Raw genomic sequence first — 18,830 nt, forward strand, 5'->3', positions numbered from 1 at the left:
TTGGAGGTTCCAGCCATGAAAGAAAACAGGAAAAATAAACGAAGTATAGATTCTGGGTATGAAGTCATGAAACTCATTCTCCACCAATGGTATGATTGTTTACCTAGCAGATTCAAGATCACTGATGAAAAAAACAGTAAGAAATCTATAAAGTAACTGAATACCAGAGCTATAATTTTCTTTTCTACCAGTCATATCCAATTATGAATTATAATTTTTTAAAACCTCATCCATAATAGCTATAACAACTATAAAATACTGAGGAATAAGTCTAACAAGAAGCAAGTGAACCTACCTGAAGAAAAACAATAAAATTTTACTAAAGGACATAAAGCAGATTTAAATAAATGGGACAATCATGTAACCAGATGAGAGGATACAAATGTCATTTCTCTCCAAATTAATAAGTAGTTCAATGCAAGTCCAGTTAAAATCCACGATGGGATGTTTTGGGTGAACTTGAATTTATTTAACATAGTTATTTATTATTTTCAAGAAGTAATAATACAAAATTAAGGCACTCTGGAGTCTCCCCCGCCCCAGCCTCCAGCCACTGCCACAGAGGCACACGGTATTATTGATTCTTGTGTATTCTTTTAAAGATGTTTTTGCATATAAAAGCAAAGTTACAAGGGTTGTGGTATTTTTTTCTATATTTTTTACACAAGTAGCTGCATATTATACCCACTGCTCTGTTCCTTGCTTTTTTCCCTTATCAATGCATGCATGCAATACCTAAAAATCTCTCCAATGATTTTCAAGTTCCAAGTTCACTTGGAACACTAAATGCACAAGAATATCCAAGAAAATTGTGAAAAGGAAGGATAATGAAGGGAAATTGTCCTATCAGGTATCAAAACACAGTATCAATCTACAGCAATAGAAACAAAATGGCACTAGAGAAAAAATGGGCAAACAGATCAATAGTGCGGAGTAGGGAGTTCCAGGAAATTTACTCAGGAATTTAGCTATTTACTGCAAATTGAAAGTACAGGTTGTATTTTTAAATCACTAAATATTTTTGATCATTTGACCACCTGAAAATAAACACTTAGACTCCTATTTCACACTAAACCAATCCCGTTGACCCTGCAAATCTCTCTGGCTTCCTCTTCTGACACCAGGTCAAGAAAACTCTGCTTCTAGAGTGCTCAACTGCTCAGGTCAGGCCCACCTGATCATTTCCCTTTTTGCCACAAAACACAATCACAGGAGTGACACTGGGGGCAGAGGTCATGGGAGGCATTTAAGACTAGCCACCCTGTTTTTATTACATGAAGGGCCCTTTGAAGCCTAATAGGTAAAAGACGACTATCCCACCCCTAGAAGAAGGGCCAATGGTATGAGCGGGCAAGTCAGAGAAGGAAAAGGACAGCTGGTCTTCAAACTGTGAAAATAGACTTGATTTCACTAATGTTGAAAGAATACAAATTAAAAAGAATATTTGAAATATTGACTCTCAGTCACTCAGCCAGGAAAGGATAGAGGGGCAGAAGTGAGTGCCCTGAAGGATGGGTGGGTGAGCTCTCTGATTCAGGTGGGGGTGGATTAGTTGGCGCCCTCTGCCATAGAAAAGGGCCACAGACTGGGCGGCTTGAAGAACAGAAGTTTGTCTTCTTGTCATTCTGGAGGCCAGATGTCCAGGATCAAGGTGTTGGCAGGGTGGTTCCTCCTGAGGCCAATCTCCTGGGCTTGTAGACAGCTGTCTTCTCCTTGTATCCTCACAAAGTCATCCTCTGTGTGTCTGTGTCCTAACCTACTCTTCTCATAAAGACACCAGTTGTTAGGGCCCACCCTGGTGACCTCATTTTATCTTAATTACCTCTTTAAAGACCCTCTCCCCAAATATACCCCCACCCCAGTCCACCCGGCAACCACTCTTTCTACAAAACCTCCCCCCTCGTTTCCCTGCATTTGCTCCATTCCCCTCCCCCATAACTCTTACCCACACAGGAGCCAAAGAATTCTCTAGTGTTAGGGTTTTTACAGTCATCTTAGATGTAAAAATTAAAAAAATTATTTTTCAAGTTTAAGTTCATCCTTCAAAATCACCTAACTCCAACATGATATTCACCCAGCAGCCTTTTGATCTATAAATCTATTTTCTGTTTAGATCTACCCACTGAATAAGGAGTGCTCTACACAAGTGAGCCAGCAATTACTGGTTGAAGTCTATCTCCCTAAATAAACTGGTGTTCTAGCTTATAAATCAATCTCATGTGAGTTTCGTTCCAAGGAACCCATACTCCAGTGGTGCTCAGCCCACCCTTCAGGCTGGTTTCCTCCCAGGGGATTTAGGACTGTACCTGAGATTGCCAACCTCTAAGTGGTAAGAAATCTGTAAAATTCACATGAGGCCTCGTAACCTTGACACTGTTTCAGAACATCCTTAGACACGGAGACTCTCTAATACGTGGTGGGAATGGAGGGCTTATTGCAGTTGGTGGGCATAGATTACATGTATTTCGTCTCTGCAACTAGACTGTAAAGTCTTTGATGGCAAAAGGTATGGGTCTTTGTAGTTTAAAGGCTGTTTCCCAGACCCACTCCACAGTGGGGGGAGGGGTGCTGCTTCCATGATGTCCGGTGTGCGATGCTGGGACACCCTCCCCCTCTCTCCCCAGTGGCAGCTCTGCAAACCGAGATGGAGACCCTGGCTCTGCATCTCTTCTACGTGCAGAACATAGACCAGGACGTGCGTGACGACATCCGGGTGATGAAGCGAGTCGTGAAGAAGTCGGAAGCCGAGCGCAGGCGGGCCGAGTTGGAGAAGAAGCAGCAGGTATTCTGCAAAGATGACGCCCGTGTGACTATTTGCCACATCTTTGATTTCCTGATCTGATCAGCCCTGCCCCTGCGTGAATACCGCAGCCCTGGGCGCGATGCCCAGCATGGGGTTGCTGACGTGGGTTGAGGTTGCTGGGGACCCATCTCACTGTGCACCTCGTCCCCTCCCTTCCAGGACCTGCACGTGGACCAGCTGACCACCCGAGCCAACCAGCTGGAAGAACAGATTGCCCTGTTCGAGGCCCAGTACCGCGCGCAGGCTGAGGACACCCGGACACTCAGGAAGGCAGTGAGCGAGGTAAGCGCTCAGTGGCACAAGCGCCATCTGGCAGCACCCAGGCAGTGCCTGCATGCCTGCAAGGAGACTGACTGAGCCCCCAGTTAGCCGGCCAGCCTCCTGCACATCTGTCTGTCCTCATAAGCATCTCAGAGCATCTGGCTGACCCACGCTGGGGACACAGTAGATACCAGCTGACTGATGGCCGGTATTCTTATTCCCACTGTAGCCAGTGATAGACTGAAAGGCCTCTCAGGAGCTGGGACATTCTGTCCTGCTTGCTGGGGCATCCTTAGCAAGTTCCTTAGCGACAGCAGGCCTCTTTCGGAGAGGGCTGAAGTTTCCCTACCCGTTCTCAGCCTGGGCAGAGTGCTCCAGGGCAGTGCCCACATCTCCCTTCCCGTGTGGAGTAAGGGAGGGCACGGACGGGCTCAGTGCAGCTCCAAGTTCAGTGGCCAGCACTGGAAACCAAAGTGGCTGTGACCTTTTTTTTTTTAATCTGTGAGTCACCATCTGCATTCATACGTGCAGTGATGACACAAAGGAAACAACCCACTTTTATTGAAGGAGAGACAAATGGGCTTGAACAAATGAACAAACACACCTGGGTCCACATGGGAAAGCGTCCAGGGCTTGCCAACCTATGAATATACTTAACCTAGAATGTGCTCCCATCAGAATCTCAGGGGGGAAAAAACTTCTTAGTTAGCAAAGTGATTCTTAATTTTATCTGAAAAATAAATTCAGAGGACTAGCAGAGAATTGTCCAGGGAGGAAGGTTCATGAAGGCTGGCCCACGCTCCCAGTTTGCCCGGAAATGACAGATTTCCCGAGACGTGGGACTTTCTGGGCTAGAACCAGGGGAGTCCAGGACAAACCGGAATGGTGGGTCCACCTAGCACTAAATACTATAAAGCCCTAGAGGCTAAAATAATGAATTACTGGAGTCAGGGACAGACAGGTAGGCTGTGGGAGCCTGTGAGAGAGCTCAGAATCAAGGAAACGTTTATATAGAAATTTCATGGATTATAAATTAATGGAGAGCAAGTGAATTATGCACCCGGTGGTGTTGGGACATTTGGTTAATCATTTGGGGAAAAAAATCAAATCTTTTCCTCATACCACACACTAAAATTCCACATGGGATCAAGTATTGAAACAAGGGAAACTGTACCAGAAGAAAGAAAAAGATAAATATTTATAAAGCCCTGGGTTGGAGAGGCCTTTCTAAGCAGAACACCAGTAAGTTTGGTGGTGCAAAGAGATTTTGAAAATCAATTCAGAATCTGCCATGTGCGATTCTGCTCTGTGATGATTGTGTACACACACACGATGCTGTAGTTTTCTTTCATTACGTCTTTTTTGCCTCCCACCCCTCCCTGCTGGCTGTGTGCCATCGGGACAGGACCGTCCCACGTTTGTTCATCCTGCATTCCTGCACCCAGAACAGGGGTCCCATGGCAGGTACGACACAGACATTGACGACAGACGAGAGTGGGACAGGGGTTCTCCCACCAAGTTGGCAAAGATGAACAAGGCAGGGGAATTGGGGCTCCCATACTGATGGCGGGGGTGCAGTCTGTCTTCATCAAGATCCTTATTCAAGGGCAATACTGTACTGCATGTCAGGGACACCCACCCCACTCCCCAGCAAGCTCTCCCAAAATATCACTGTTTGGACTTCATTCCAGGGAGAATAGGCATGCAAATAAAATTTCTGTATACGTTACATACTTCACGAACAAAATGAATAGAGAGTCACTGGGGACACAGTGCTGTATGTGATAACCAAGAAAGTCCCAAGAAGAGGACATTGGTTAAACAAATTATGATATATCCATGCAGTGGAGGACTATCCCACCAATAAAATAAATATTTACTGGCATGGAAACCCATTCACGATATGCTACTTTTTATTTTTATTTTTAATATTTATTTATTTGGCTGCACCAGGTCTTAGTTGTAGCACGTGGGATCTTAGTTGTGGCATGCGAACTCTTAGTTGCAGCTTGCGGGCTCTTAGTTGCGGCATGCACATGGGATCTAGTTCCCTGACCAGGGATCGAACCCTGGCCCCCTGCATTGGGAGCGCAGAGTCATAACCACCAGGGAAGTCCCGCTACTTTTTTTTTTTTTTTTAAATAAATTTCTGTTGTTTAAGCCACCAGTTGATGGCAATTTTTTTTTTTACACTGTATTTATTTATTATTTATGGCTGTGTTGGGTCTTCGTTTCTATGCGAGGGCTTTCTCTAGTTGCGGCAAGTGGGGGCCACTCTTCATCGCGGTGCGCGGGCCTCTCACTATCGCGGGCTCTCTTGCTGCGGAGCACGGGCTCCAGACGCGCAGGCTCAGTAATTGTGGCTCACGGGCCTAGTTGCTCCGCGACATGTGGGATCTTCCCAGACCAGGGCTCGAACCCGTGTCCCCCGCATTGGCAGGCAGATTCTCAACCACTGCACCACCAGGGAAGCCCCCCACTACTTTTTAATACTAAGTTACAAAACAATAATAGGATATGATTGCTTACACACACACACACACACACACAAAACACACACACACACACAGGAAGATAACACTGGGGTGTTAGAAATGGTAAACTCTAAGTTGTGAGATTATTTTTATTTTCTTTTTGCTTATTTCCATATTCTAATCTGAGTAGAATAAACACTTTTTTTGATGAGGAGTGTGTTTAAAACATTTAAAGACTGAATTCGGCCTCGATTTTTGCATCTCAGCCTGTACCTTGGTCAGCAGGCCCTCGTCTGGCAGCCTTGGGGAGTCGGGGGGCACCTGCCTCTGGCTGACCAGCCCCGCAGAGCCCAGCCTGGGGAGGAGCCCAGTGGTTTTGGTACCTACTGCCTCGGTCGGGCACTGTTGGGCAGTGCACAACCTACTCCACGGCACAGAGCAACCTCCTCAGTTAATAACTTACCCAAATCCTGAAATGTCTCACCAGTCATGGTATAATTAATTCATACCACTTTATGCTCTATAATAATAATAATGAATAGATGATTTTTTAAAGCCCTGACACCTGAGAGTGGGATCCCCAGGGGTGACGCCTCCTTTCACGTCCAGCTCCACCCTTTTATCATCCCTGTGAGTGTTCAAGGCCACTCTGACTTCCTCCAGCATCTACCATGCACATCCACCAAGAGCAGACGCTGCTGGGACTCAGCACCTCCACAGAGATGCTCGTGGCCTAATGGGGGTCTCACCCGAGCTCCCACTCAGTGCCCCTTCCGGGAATCAGCACGAGGCCAACTTGCTAACAGTGCAATGATTCCACTGAAATGACCATCAGGACATTCTGAGCACCACACGACACAGCAATTGTGGTCGAGCTAAGAATGTGCTGGGTGTACAGGCACCATCCCCTCTGATCCGACGGCCGCAGGATGTGGGTACTGTTACTGTTCCCGTGTCACAGCTGGGGCTCAAGGCTCAGGCAGGTGTTAGACAGGTCTTTAGAGCCATGTTTAATTTCACATGTGTCCTTCTGCTGATGCAGATAAAGAAAAGCATGGGTAACAGAGAAGGAAGATGATTCAGGAAGCTCGGGGCTCTCCGACATCCTTTTGGGGCTCTGAGCTTAATGACATAAGACCAACATCCAAGTAACCTCAACGCTCCACTGCAGGCCTGCACGGAAATAGATGCCATCAACATGGAGAAAAAGCGCATCCTGCAGCAGTGGGCCACCAGCCTGGTGGGCATGAAGCATCGCGACGAGGCTCACAAGACCATCCAAGAGGCACTCAGGTACAGGCGGCCCTTCTGGTTGCCATGGAGGTGGGCCAGGTGGCTCAGAACCAGGGGGGTGTCTGGGCGAGCGGGGAGAGCTCGTGACAAGTGTGGGAATGCGGAGGCGGGTGCGGAGTGGACTCCACGCCCGGCTCCTCACAGGTGAGCACGGAGTGCCCATCCTCGGCTCTCCTGGGACAAAGGGGTGCACCTGCAGCCCCGCAGCCCTTCGGCCCCAGCTTCCGCCCTGAAGCCCCCTTATTGTTCACCCAGATTTCAGTGTTTCTTAAATCCTTTCAAACTTTCCGTGGCACCAGGGCAGCAAAGCTTTCATGCTCAGATTTCCTGGGAGGATTAAGGAGAAACAGTGAGAGAGAGAGAGAAAGAAAAAGGGGTATTTATCTTGGGCAGATAAAGGTGTCCCTTTGATTTGCAGTTTCACCACCTGTGTGCAGAAACTTCATCCCTTCTCTATTGTTCTGCCGAGGGCTGAGTTCCATCCGAAATCCTGCTTTAATCTCCCTGAAAAGGGAAGGAAGAGGCCCCCCTCGCGTTCCCCTCTCACTTCTAGCGAGGGCTGGACGTGTAGCCTGGGCGGGGTGCTGGAGACAGAGGCTTCCAGACACAGCACTGCCTGAATTCCCCAAACCTCCAGGGTGCTTGGGGCCCAGATGTGGAAGCCAGTTCTGGAGCGAGCACATCATAGCTCGACTCGACCTCAGAAAAACAAAAACGGAGGGACTGATTGTTTTTGAAACAAGCCATTTTACATGGGTAATGCTGGATTAAAAATACTCGTTTCCTTCATTTCCCTGAGTCGATGAGAGAAAGCCAAAGGGAGAATCATGGAATTGTCCAGGCAAAGTCCGGCTAAGGATCTGCTTTCCCTTTAAACACGCAGGTGGAGGAACCGGGCGGGCTCAGGGCTGTGGGGTTGGACTCCTCTCTACCCTGCCCCCTGGGGCTGCTGGCCTGCCCACTCCCGCTGTGTCTGCCCCCTCAATGCTGTCCTGTGTTTGGTGCAGGAGAGGCCTTGGCCTGTGGGCAGCTTTTTCCTCCTGCCCAACGTCGACCTTGAGTAAGGTTGAGGCTGGGAGTCTCATGGCCTGTGCCCCCCACAGGGACCCCCCCCCCATTGTCCAGCACTTCCTGTGTGTGTGTGTTTTGTGTATGTGTGTGTGTGTGTGTGTGTGTGTGTGTGTGTAAGCAATCATATTCTATTATTGTGGGTCCCTACCACACAGAGGCTTGAAAGGCAGCAGATCCTACGGAATCTTTGTAGTTAGTGACAAAGTCGCATTAGGAGTGCCTCCCAACCACAGGTGAAGAATCATGTTGAGGCTGCAGCAAACACTGAAAGTCATACATTCAAAGCAGATGGGTCATTTCCATGTGAAACGTCTCAGAACAAGCCAGAAAATACAAAGACTATACTGTGCTTAACTTGGGATGGGGGGGATACCCTGCCTAGAATTTACACCCTCTCAGGGATAGGGACACAAACAGGTCCCCTTGTGCCCTGGTATCTGCCTCTGTCATACTTCCCGACAGGAAACGTGTGGGACAGGCAGGGCTCAGCACCTCTGCTGGGTGTTAATCTGTCAGCTTTATCGCCTTGAGATCCTGTAACAGGTTCCCTCTTAATCCTCAGATGGATTGGGCCAAGCTTCAGACATATTCTAGATTCCACCAGTTCTTTTCATTCTGTTTATTTTCCACTGGTATCTGTTAATCAAGGACTTTTTTAAATCAATTTTTTAATTGAAGTACAGTTGATTTACAATGTTGTATTAATTTCTGCTGTACAGCAAAGTGATTCAGTTATACATATGTAGACATTTTTAAAATATTCTTTTCCATTATGGTTTATCATGGGATATTGACTATAGTTCCCTGTGCTCTACAGTAGGACCTTGTTGTTTATCCATCCTATATATAAAAACTTATATCTGCTAACCCCAACCTCCCACTCCATCCCTCCCCCAACCCCCTCCCCCTTGGCAACCACCAGTTTGTTCTCTATGAAGGACATTTTTAAAGAGTGTCTTTTTTATTTTATTATTTTTTTTATTTTTGGCCATTCTGTGGGTCTTGTGGGATCTTAGTTCCCTGATCAAGGATTGAACCCGGGCCACAGCAGTGAAAGTGCCGAGTCCTGGACCACTGGACCGCCAGGGGATTCCCAAGTGTGTCTTTTTTAAAAATAATTTTTATCAAGGGTAAGTGATCACATTACAGGAAATTAGAAAAACAGAGATAAAGATTTAAAATACCACAGTCTTTCTCCTTTTGTGACAATGACAGTTGATTAGCTAGCATTCTGGTGTCTTTTCCCCCATGCATGTTTTACTGAGTGTTCAGATTTGTGTCATAAATATTGGATGTCTTATTGTTATTGTTATTGTCAAATTCTAGGTATTTATAAGGCTTCTACTTCCTAAAAAAGAAAATGAGTAACTTTTAAAAGTTTGGTTTATTGAGGATAATTTATGTACAAATTTATTATGTAAATTACTAGTGTTATGTAAAAAGTTATCCTTTTTCAGAGCACAGTTCAGTTCAGCAAATGGACAGACGCAAGTAGCCATCATACACTCAAGATATCAGCTATTTCCTGCATCCCAGAAGTCAGTACCTCTTCCCACCTCCAGCCCCCAGCAACCCTGATCTGCTTTCTGTTCCTATAGTTTGGTCATTTCTAGAATGTCATATAAACAGGATCACACCAATACGTAGCTTTTCTTGTCTAGCTTTTTTTTCACTTTGCACAGTGCTTTGAGAGTCAGCCTGATGTTACAAGATCAGTTGCTGAGTAGTAGTCCCTCATGTGGATATATCAACATTTGGTTGTTTCCAGTTTGGAGGGTAGCATGACCAGAGCTGCTGTGACATTGTGTGCAGGTCTTGGTGTGGGAATGCAAAATGGAACAGACTACTTTGGGAAACACTTTGGCAGCATTTGAGATTCGCAGCCATTCTCATCCTCACCAACACTTAATAGTGCCGTCATTTAAATTTTAGCCATTAGTAGATATGTTGTGGTGTCCTGTCGAGATTTTAATTTGCATCTTCCTAATGACCAATGATATTGAGCGTCTTTTCATGTGAGTATTTGCCATGCATATATCTTCTCTGATAAAAGGTGTCTTTTGCTCATTTTTAAAAATTGAAGTATAGTTGTTTACAATGTTTCAGGTATACAGCAAAGTGATTCAGATATATATATATATATACATATATATATATATATACGTTTCCATTGTAGGTTATTACAAGGTATTGAATATAGTTCCCTGTGCTATCGTTTATCTATATATCTGTTAATCCCAAATTCCCAATGTATCTCTCTACCCCCTTTCCCTTTGGTAACCGTAAGTTTGTCTTCTATGTCTGTGAGTCTATTTCTGTTTTGTAAATAAGTTCATAAATAAGTTCATATGTATCATTTTTTTAGATTCCACATATAAGTGATATCATATATTTGTCTTTCTCCGACTGACTTACTTCGCTTAGTATGATAATCTCTAGGTCCATCCATGTTGTTGCAAGTGGCATTATTTCATTCTTTTTATGGCTGAGTAATTGCATATATATGTGTGTGTGTCCATGTGTGTATATATATATATATACATACATACACACATACCACATCTTCTTTATCCATTCATCTGTCGATGGACATTTAGGTTGTTTCCATGTCTTGTCTATTGTAAACAGTGCTGCTATAAACACTGGGGTGCAGGAATCTTTCCGAATTAGTGTTTTTGTCTTTTCTGGATATATGCCCAGGAGTGGGATTGCTGGATCATATGGTAACTCTATTTTTAGTTTTTTAAGGAACATCCATACTGTTTTCCATAGTGGCTGCAGCAATTTACATTCCTACCAACAGTGGAATGTAAAATTTTTCTCCACACCCTCTCCATCATTTATTATTTGTAGACTTTTTGATGATGACCGTTCTGACTGGTGTGAGGTGATACCTCATTGTAGTTCTGATTTACATTTCTCTGATTATTAGCGATGTTGAGCATCTTTTCATGTGCCTGTTGGCCATCTGTATGTCTTCTTTGGAGAAATGTCTATTTAGATCTTCTGCCCATTTTTTGATTGGGTTGTTTGTTTTTTTTATGTTGAGCTGTTTGAGCTGTTTGTATATATTGGAAATTAATCTCCTGTCAGTCACATCATTTGCAAATATTTCCTCCCAGTCTGTAGGTTGTCTTTTTGTTTTGTTTATGGTTTCCTTTGCTGGGAAAAACCTTTTAAGTTTAACTAGTTCCCATTTGTTTATTTTTGCTTTTGTTTCCATTACTCTAGGAGATAGATCCAAAAAAATATTGCTGTAATTTATGTCAAAGAGTGTTCTGCCTATGTTTTCCTCTAGGAGTTTTATAGTATCCAGTCTTACATTTAAGTCTTTAATCCATTTTGAGTTTATTTTTGTATATGGTGTTAGAGAATGTTCTAATTCATTCTTTTACAAGTAGCTGTCCAGTTTTCCCAGCACTACTTATTGAAGAGAATGTCTATTCTCCATTGTATAGTCATGCCTCCTTTGTCATAGATTAATTGACCACAAGTATGTGGGTTTATTTCTGGGCTCTCTATGCTGTTCCATTGATCTATGTGTCTGTTTTATTGTGCCAGTACCATACTGTTTGGATTACTGCAGCTTTGTAGTGTAGTCTGAAGTCAGGGAGTGTGATTCCTCCAACTCTGTTCTTCTTTCTTAAGATTGTTTTGGCTATTCAGGATATTTTGTGTTTTCATACAAATTTTAAAACTTTTGGTTCCGATTCTGTGAAAAATGCCATTGGTGATTCGATAGGGATCACATTGAATGTGTAGATTGCCTTGGGCAGTATGGTCATTTTAGCAATATTCATTCTTCCAATCCAAGAACATAGTATATCTTTCCATCTGTTTGTGTCATCTTCAATTTCTTTCATCAGTGTCTTTTAGTTTTCAGAGTACAGGTCTTTTGCCTTCTTACATAGGTTTATTCCTAGGTATTTTATTCTTTTGCTCATTTTTAAACTGAGTGGTTTATCTGATTATTGAGTTATGAGTTCTCATATGTTCTGGATACAAGTCCTTTACCAGATGTGTATTTTGAAAATATTTTTCCCCAGGCTGACTTGTAATTTCATTCTCTTAACAGTGTTTTTTGAAGAGCCAAAGTTTTAAATTTTGATGAATTCCAATTTATTAATTTTTTTCTTTCATAGTTCATGCTTTTTATGTCCTCTCTAAGAAATCTTTGCCTGACCTAGAGTCATAAAGATTTTCTCTATGTTTTCTGCTAAAGTTTGATAATTTTAGCTCTTCCATTTAGGTATATGATCTATTTCAAGTTAATTTTATTATGGTCTGAGGTTCAGTCTTTTTTTGCATGTCCATCTCCAGTTGTCTTAGCACCCTTGGCGAAAAGACCATCCTTTCTCCACTGAAATACTGTGGCACCTTTGTCAGAAATCAGTCAATTGTGTGTGTGTGTGTGTGTGTACACTCTCCATCCTGTTCCATTGATCTATTTGTCTTTCACCAATACCACATTGTCTTCATAAGTACAGCTTTATAGAAAGTCTTTAAATCAGACACTGGGAGTCCTTTTTCTTCTTTTACAAACTTATTTTGGCTATTCTAGGTCCTTTGGATTTCCATATGAATTTTAGAATTAGCTTGTCAGTTTCTGGGGGAAAAATGCCTACTGGCATTGAGATTGGAAATGCATTGAGACTATAGAGCAGTTTGAGGAGAATTGACACCTTCATAATATTGAATCTTCTGCTGCGTGAACACAGCATATCTCTTCAGTATCTTTTTTTTTTTTTAATGTGTGCAGGTGTTTATTGCTATACTGGTGAAATTGGGGAAAAAACAGAAAACTGGATAGAGCCTAATTGTATACCAATGAGATATTTAAAATACTATCTGGTCATTGAAAAGAATTAAGGCAATTTCTATGTACACTGATAATGAATATCTCTAAGATACAACACAAGAAAAAGTAAGGTGCAGAACAGGATATACTAAGCTTCCACTTGTAATTTTTTAAGTGGAGAGAAATACATAAACACCCACAAACATAATGTTTATATATGCATAAAATATATCTGGCAAGACATTTAAGAGACAGTAACAGGTTGCTTGGGGAAAAGAGTTCAAGGCCCAGGAATAGATGTGAGAAAAATATGGAAGGTATTATTCTAGTTCAAGAAGAAAGTACTTTTTGAATTGTTGAATAAGAACTTATTCAAAGGATAAGATACCATAAGTAGAGAAAAGCATGCTTAAAGTACAGCAGGACAGCACAGAATGAAAGGGAAAAAATGTCTCACACACAAAAATTCAAATTCCGTTATCCAGGATCTGCATTTTTTATCTTGACATTACTTATGGGTATTTCCATGACCAGTATGCTGAGGGGATTTGAAGAGACAGCCACCTGTGTTCCTCCCAGCCACACCATTCACTGTGTGCCTCAAATGCTTTAAGCTTCGTGTTCACGAGTACAAAACTGAGATAACAGCATATCCTTTCCAGGGTTATGGTCATGACTAAAGGAGATGGGCTGGCGCCAACCATTCCCCACCCACAAGCACAAGGCAACAGTTTTCTGCCCTTTCCCCCTCCCATAATCACAATATTAGAAGAGTTTTAGACTTGGACTTGAGATGGGTAATAGTTCTTTTAACTTTTATTTTTATTTATTTTTTTTATTTTTGGCTGCACAGCATGCAGGATCCTAGTTCCCCAACTAGGGATTGAACCCATGCCCCCTACAGTGGAAGGATGGAGCCCCAACCACTGGACTGCCAGGGAAGTCCCGGATAATAGTTCTAATACATTAGAAAATATTAGTCAAGATTCGATTACTATTGGGACTTCCCCGGCAGTCCAGTGGTTAAGACTCCATGCTTCCACTGCAGGAGGTGTGGGTTGGATCTCTGGTCAGGGAACTAAGATCCCACATGCCGTGCGGTGCGGCCAAAAAATAATAAATAAATAAATAAATAATATGCGAACGTCATAAAAAATTTAAAAAAAAAGATTCGACTACTATTAAAAGAGTTGGTTTCCTAATTTCTTTCTCTCCACTCTGTGAGCTTCCTCTGAGCAGGGCACCACCATACACATTGGTGTTCCGATGTCCTAGCTTTGCTCTTTCAATTTTGGCAGCGAATGCCAGCATCAGGTCAAGTCCATGGATGGCGAGCTCGAAGCCTGTAAGAAATCCATCATAAAGGAGGAAGAAAAGAACGAGAAGCTGGCCAGTATCCTGAACCGGGCAGAGACAGAAACCAGCCTGATGCAGAAACTGACTTCGCAGTGCCTGGCCAAGGAGGAGGCCCTGCAGAACGAGTTCAACACCTACAGCCTCACCCTGCTGGACACGGAGGATGCACTGGGCAAGGCCCACATGGTACGGTCATGTCTCCCACCCGCAGGGCAAGCCTCCCCGACCTCCTTCACAGCACCCACCCTCTAGCTCTTCCTTTCCAGGAATACACGGCAACCATGGGCGAATTGCAGACTCTCCACCAGACCATCCAGCATGAGCTGGAGCTGAGGAGGAAGATGGATGCCTCCATCGTGGAGAAGCTGCAAGAGCACATGACCTCCAACAAGATGACCAAGTCCTTCCACCAGCTCATCCTGAAGCTCCAGAAGGAAAAGACCAACCTGGTATGCCACCTGCACACACCTTGGCCTCGAAAGGCAGGTGCCCTCAGGGAGAGCAGGCATTGGGGCGCCTCTCGCAGGGAACAGACCACATGCAGTGGAATGGGCGGGAGCAAGGGGCACTCAGCATGTTCATTCATCTTTCATTTTTTTCTAGTTGAAAAGGAATGCATTTTTATTGTAGAAAACCTAGAAGTACAAAAAGGCATAGGAGGAAAATAAGACAGCTGCAGTCCCACCATCCAGAGATAATCTCTTCTGAAATTGTGGTGTATTTCCTCTGGAAATTTTTCGAAACGCACACGGTCATACTCATACACACAAAGACACACAGAAACACACATGCACATACACATCCCCACGTGCACACATCCCCACATGTGAGCAAACACATGCACACTCATTCACACACACACCAACATGCACACATTTGTGCAACATGTTCACATACATGAACACACGTGTGAAGACACCTGTGCACACACTACCCTAGAGGACATAGGACTCTTACTATATACCAGTTTTTAATCCACTCTAATCCATTTACATTAACTTTAATGAAATACAACACAGAGAGAAAAGTGCACAAACAAGTGTATATGTCAATGAATTTTTCACTATGTATGTAGTGTTTTATTTTACATTATTGACCACATTCAACATAACATTGTCCATTAAATATTCTTAGAAAAAGTACATGTTGGCTTATGTATCACATTTCATCCTACAAATGTATGTTTTGTTCAACAGTTCTCTCATTAGACACTTCAGGTTGTTTCTAGGTTTTAAACTTTATAAATAACTCAGCACTGAACATGCTTGCTCACACATCTTTGTCCACATGTCTGAGGATAAATTGCTGCAGCAGAAACCCTGGTCAAATTGGTAGGAGCATTTTAAATGGATTGTGGAGTTGCCCAAGCCTTTGCCTCCCCAGGGTGTGCCTGGAGGTCCTGAGTGAATGTAATTGGCCCACCTGGCCTGGGGACCTCCCCCCACCCCTGTCATGAGCTCTCTCCTGCTCCCCCGCTCCCCCAGGGGTCTTGCTTTTCTCTGAGTGGGGGGGTCCCTGTGTCCTTAGAAAAGCAATTTGTTACTTAAATAGTTTCTTTTTTGGCTCTTCCTGTGATGTGAACCCCTGCCTCGGGGCTGCTGTCTATCTGGCTAGCAGCCTGAAGCACCTCACCCCTCCCAGACACCTGGGAGGAGACCAGCTCGCTCCTGGCCTGGTGTGCCAAGGAACCAGGGAGACAGGGCTGGAACCAAGACCACCCATGCCTGGATCTCCTTGAGATGCCCTAGCTGATGCTGGTGGAGTATTTCCAGTTCTTATTCTGGGAAGTGGGGGCAAGACTACCTGCTGGGAGCAAAACTGGGGGTGGGGGGCAGTGTGTACTGGAGAAGCTATGGAGTGTGGTGGGTGTGAAGTAAACCTGCCCGGCCCTGCTGCAGCACCACAGAGGCCGGTCCCCTGGCCCCCAGGTGTCCCTCTTCCCCAGCCACCCACGTAGGCGGCACATGTACTACCACTCATGTCCACAAGAGGGCAATAAGGAGTCCAGGTCCAGCATTTGTTGCAACAATTGGTGGGCAGCAGGTGTACTACCACCCAAGTCCACAGGAGAGCAGTAGAGAGTCCTGGGCCAGCGTTCATTGGAACAATTGATGGGCGGCATGTGTACTACCACTGATGTCCACAGGAGGGCGGTAAAGTCCTGGTCCAGCATCTGTTGCAACAATTGGTGGGCAGCAGGTGTACTACCACCCATGTCCACAGGAGGGCAGTAAAGAGTCCTGGGTCAGCGTTTGTTGCAATTGGTGGGTGGCACATGTCCTACCACCCATGTCCATAGGAGGGCAATAAGGAGTCCTAGTCCAGCATTTGTTGCAACAGTTGGTGGACAGCAAGTATACCACCACCCATGTCCACAGGATGGCAGTAAAATCCTGGTCCAGCATCTGTTGCAACAACTGGTGGGTGGCAGGTGTACTACCACCCATGTCCACAGGAGGGCAGTAAAGAGTCCCAGGCCAGCATTTGTTACAACAATAGGCAGCAGATGCAAGTCCAGCTCTGGAAAGGGGGCACTTTTCCCAAACTGCGCATTACACCCCGTGGGCTGGTGGCAGACAGGGTGGGCATATCTGGGACCACCACCCATGTCCACAGGACGGCAGTAAAATCCTGGTCCAGCATCTGTTGCAACAATTGGTGGGTGGCAGGTGTACTACCACCCACGTCCACAGGAGGGCAGTAAAGAGTCCTGGGCCAGCATTTGTTACAACAACAGCCAGCAGATACAAGTCCAGCTCTGGAAAGGGGGCACTTTTCCCGAACTGCTCATTACACCCCAATGGGCTGGTGGCAGACAGGGTGGGCATATCTGGGACAAGGAGCAGAGATTGTGGAGGGACAGAATCATCCACAGCTGGGTCCAGAGGGAGGGCAGGCACAGGTGAACCGTGGGGCCTACACAGTTAGTTCAGGAGCAGTACTGATGTCCCAGGAGGAGGCCAGGATGGTCTCAACAAAGGGGACAAACAGCCCGAGGGTACTGAGGGGAGGTCGGGGTGCTCTGGTTGGCCTGGTTGGTGGCTGAAAGGGGACTTAGGAACTGAAGCCCTTCCAGGGTGGCTAGCACTGGGGTAGAGAGGAAGGCAGGGCCCCTGTGAAGACCCATTGACCTTGGATGGTCTTGGCAAAGAAAGGGACAGGTGGATAGCCAGAGCTCAGAGGGGCCAGAGGGGCCAAGGTGTGACCGCAAGGAGCTGGGTGACTTGAGGTGCTGGCAGGGTCTGGCTTTAAACCTAGGAATGTCCTGGAAAGCCATGCACGATGGCTGGTCAGAGAGTGCATGTGTGACAGAGCCAGCTGGGGTCATGTGGGGAGGGGCAGAGATGACCCTGGGAGACTAGGAGTTGATGGGAGCCACAGGCTGGTAGAGAGCTGAGGATTTGCGTGGGCAGGAACTAGTGGGCAACCAATGGAGAGGGGCTGGCTAGCAAGGTCAAGGCAGAGCCACAGCTTGGGGAAAAGGGCCCTGATCCCAAAGTGAGCCCGAGCTGCCTCCCTCCCTGATTCTCACAAGTATCCGTATGATCAACCCTCCATTGTAGGAAAGAATGGAGCAAATCTATCTTCGGAAGCCAACAGAGGAGGCAGGGTGGGCTGGCCCAGCCTTCAGGACAGTGGCAGCCCTGAGGAGCCCTGGGCATTTCTGCCCTGGGCCGAAGCTCCCACCCCCAGAACCAAGGTTGGCGAGAGCCCCAGGGTCACAAGCCTCCAGCCAAGTGGCAAGTGACACCCCACAGTACAATCTTTTCTCTCAAGGACTGTGTCCAGCTTTTCCAGTGAAATGTAAGGACATTTGTCCCATCAAATAGAAATTAGAAGTTGGTGTTTGTCACAGCATTATTTAGAGTCAGAATGTTGATAACAGATTGACAAGCTCAAAGAAGGCAGGCATCTTGGTTTTCCTCACCAAAACACACGAGCTGTCAAGAGCAGTGCCCCATGATCATTGTGGAACAGATGACATTCCCAGGGACAGCTGTGACTTGCTTCCTAATCTCTGTTACAAATATGACTGAGTATTACACAGCCATTAAAAATGACTTGACGTGAAATTTGTCAAATTGCAAAGTGGCTTACAAACCTATATGTAGAGTGTGATCCTGTTTTTCTTTTGGTGGTGGGGGGGAGAGGGGTTTATATACAAAGTCGGGAAAGCAGGATAGATTCTAAATAGTGATGCTGGCTAGCTGTGTGGCAGATTTATGGGTGATCATATGTATTTTCACATTTCCCCATTTCAATGCACGTTACTGTTTGTTTGATAAGAAGAGACAATAATGTTAGCTTTCTTTTTTTGTGAGAAATCAATAGGGTTCCAACAAGTAGGTCCTTTGACAGGTCATGAGGTGGAGAGAAAGCCAACATCCTCCTCTCCTGATTATGTTTTGGAATTTCTCCAGATGAATACCCGGAGGATCAAGGAAACAAGAAGCCAACCAGCTCATTTGGAGCCTCCCAGAAAGAGAAAAAAAGTTCAGACATGTTTCCTTCTGCTAATTCAGGTGACACATCATTCCAAGATTGACGGTGACATTGCTCAGACCACCCTGGACATCACGAACACCAGCTGCAGGCTGGACATGCATCAGAAGACACTGGCTGAGCTGGACAAGGAAGTGAAAAAAGTCAACGACCTCATCACAAACAGTGAAAATGAAATCTCCAGGCGCACAATCCTGATTGAGAGAAAGCAAGGCCTCATCAACTTTTTGAACAAGCAGCTGGAGCAGATGATTTCTGAACTCGGGGTAAG

The 18,830-nt window shown here is 45.2% G+C and overlaps 1 protein-coding gene across 5 annotated transcripts in view; it reads left to right on the forward strand.

The window, feature by feature from the left end:
* Nucleotides 1–18,830, forward strand: part of CCDC40 (coiled-coil domain 40 molecular ruler complex subunit) — a 43,496-nt gene that overhangs the window by 13,925 nt on the left and 10,741 nt on the right. For all 5 annotated transcript variants that reach the window (XM_082372798.1, XM_082372800.1, XM_082372799.1 and 2 more), the window contains 6 exons: nucleotides 2,625–2,782; nucleotides 2,963–3,085; nucleotides 6,710–6,831; nucleotides 13,999–14,242; nucleotides 14,323–14,505; nucleotides 18,580–18,825. In XM_082372798.1, the coding sequence (XP_082228924.1) occupies nucleotides 2,625–2,782; nucleotides 2,963–3,085; nucleotides 6,710–6,831; nucleotides 13,999–14,242; nucleotides 14,323–14,505; nucleotides 18,580–18,825 (1,076 nt within the window). The remainder of the gene's footprint in view (nucleotides 1–2,624; nucleotides 2,783–2,962; nucleotides 3,086–6,709; nucleotides 6,832–13,998; nucleotides 14,243–14,322; nucleotides 14,506–18,579; nucleotides 18,826–18,830) is intronic.

Source organism: Balaenoptera borealis (assembly GCF_965194805.1).
Source record: "Balaenoptera borealis genome assembly, chromosome: 20".
NCBI lineage: Eukaryota > Metazoa > Chordata > Mammalia > Artiodactyla > Balaenopteridae > Balaenoptera > Balaenoptera borealis.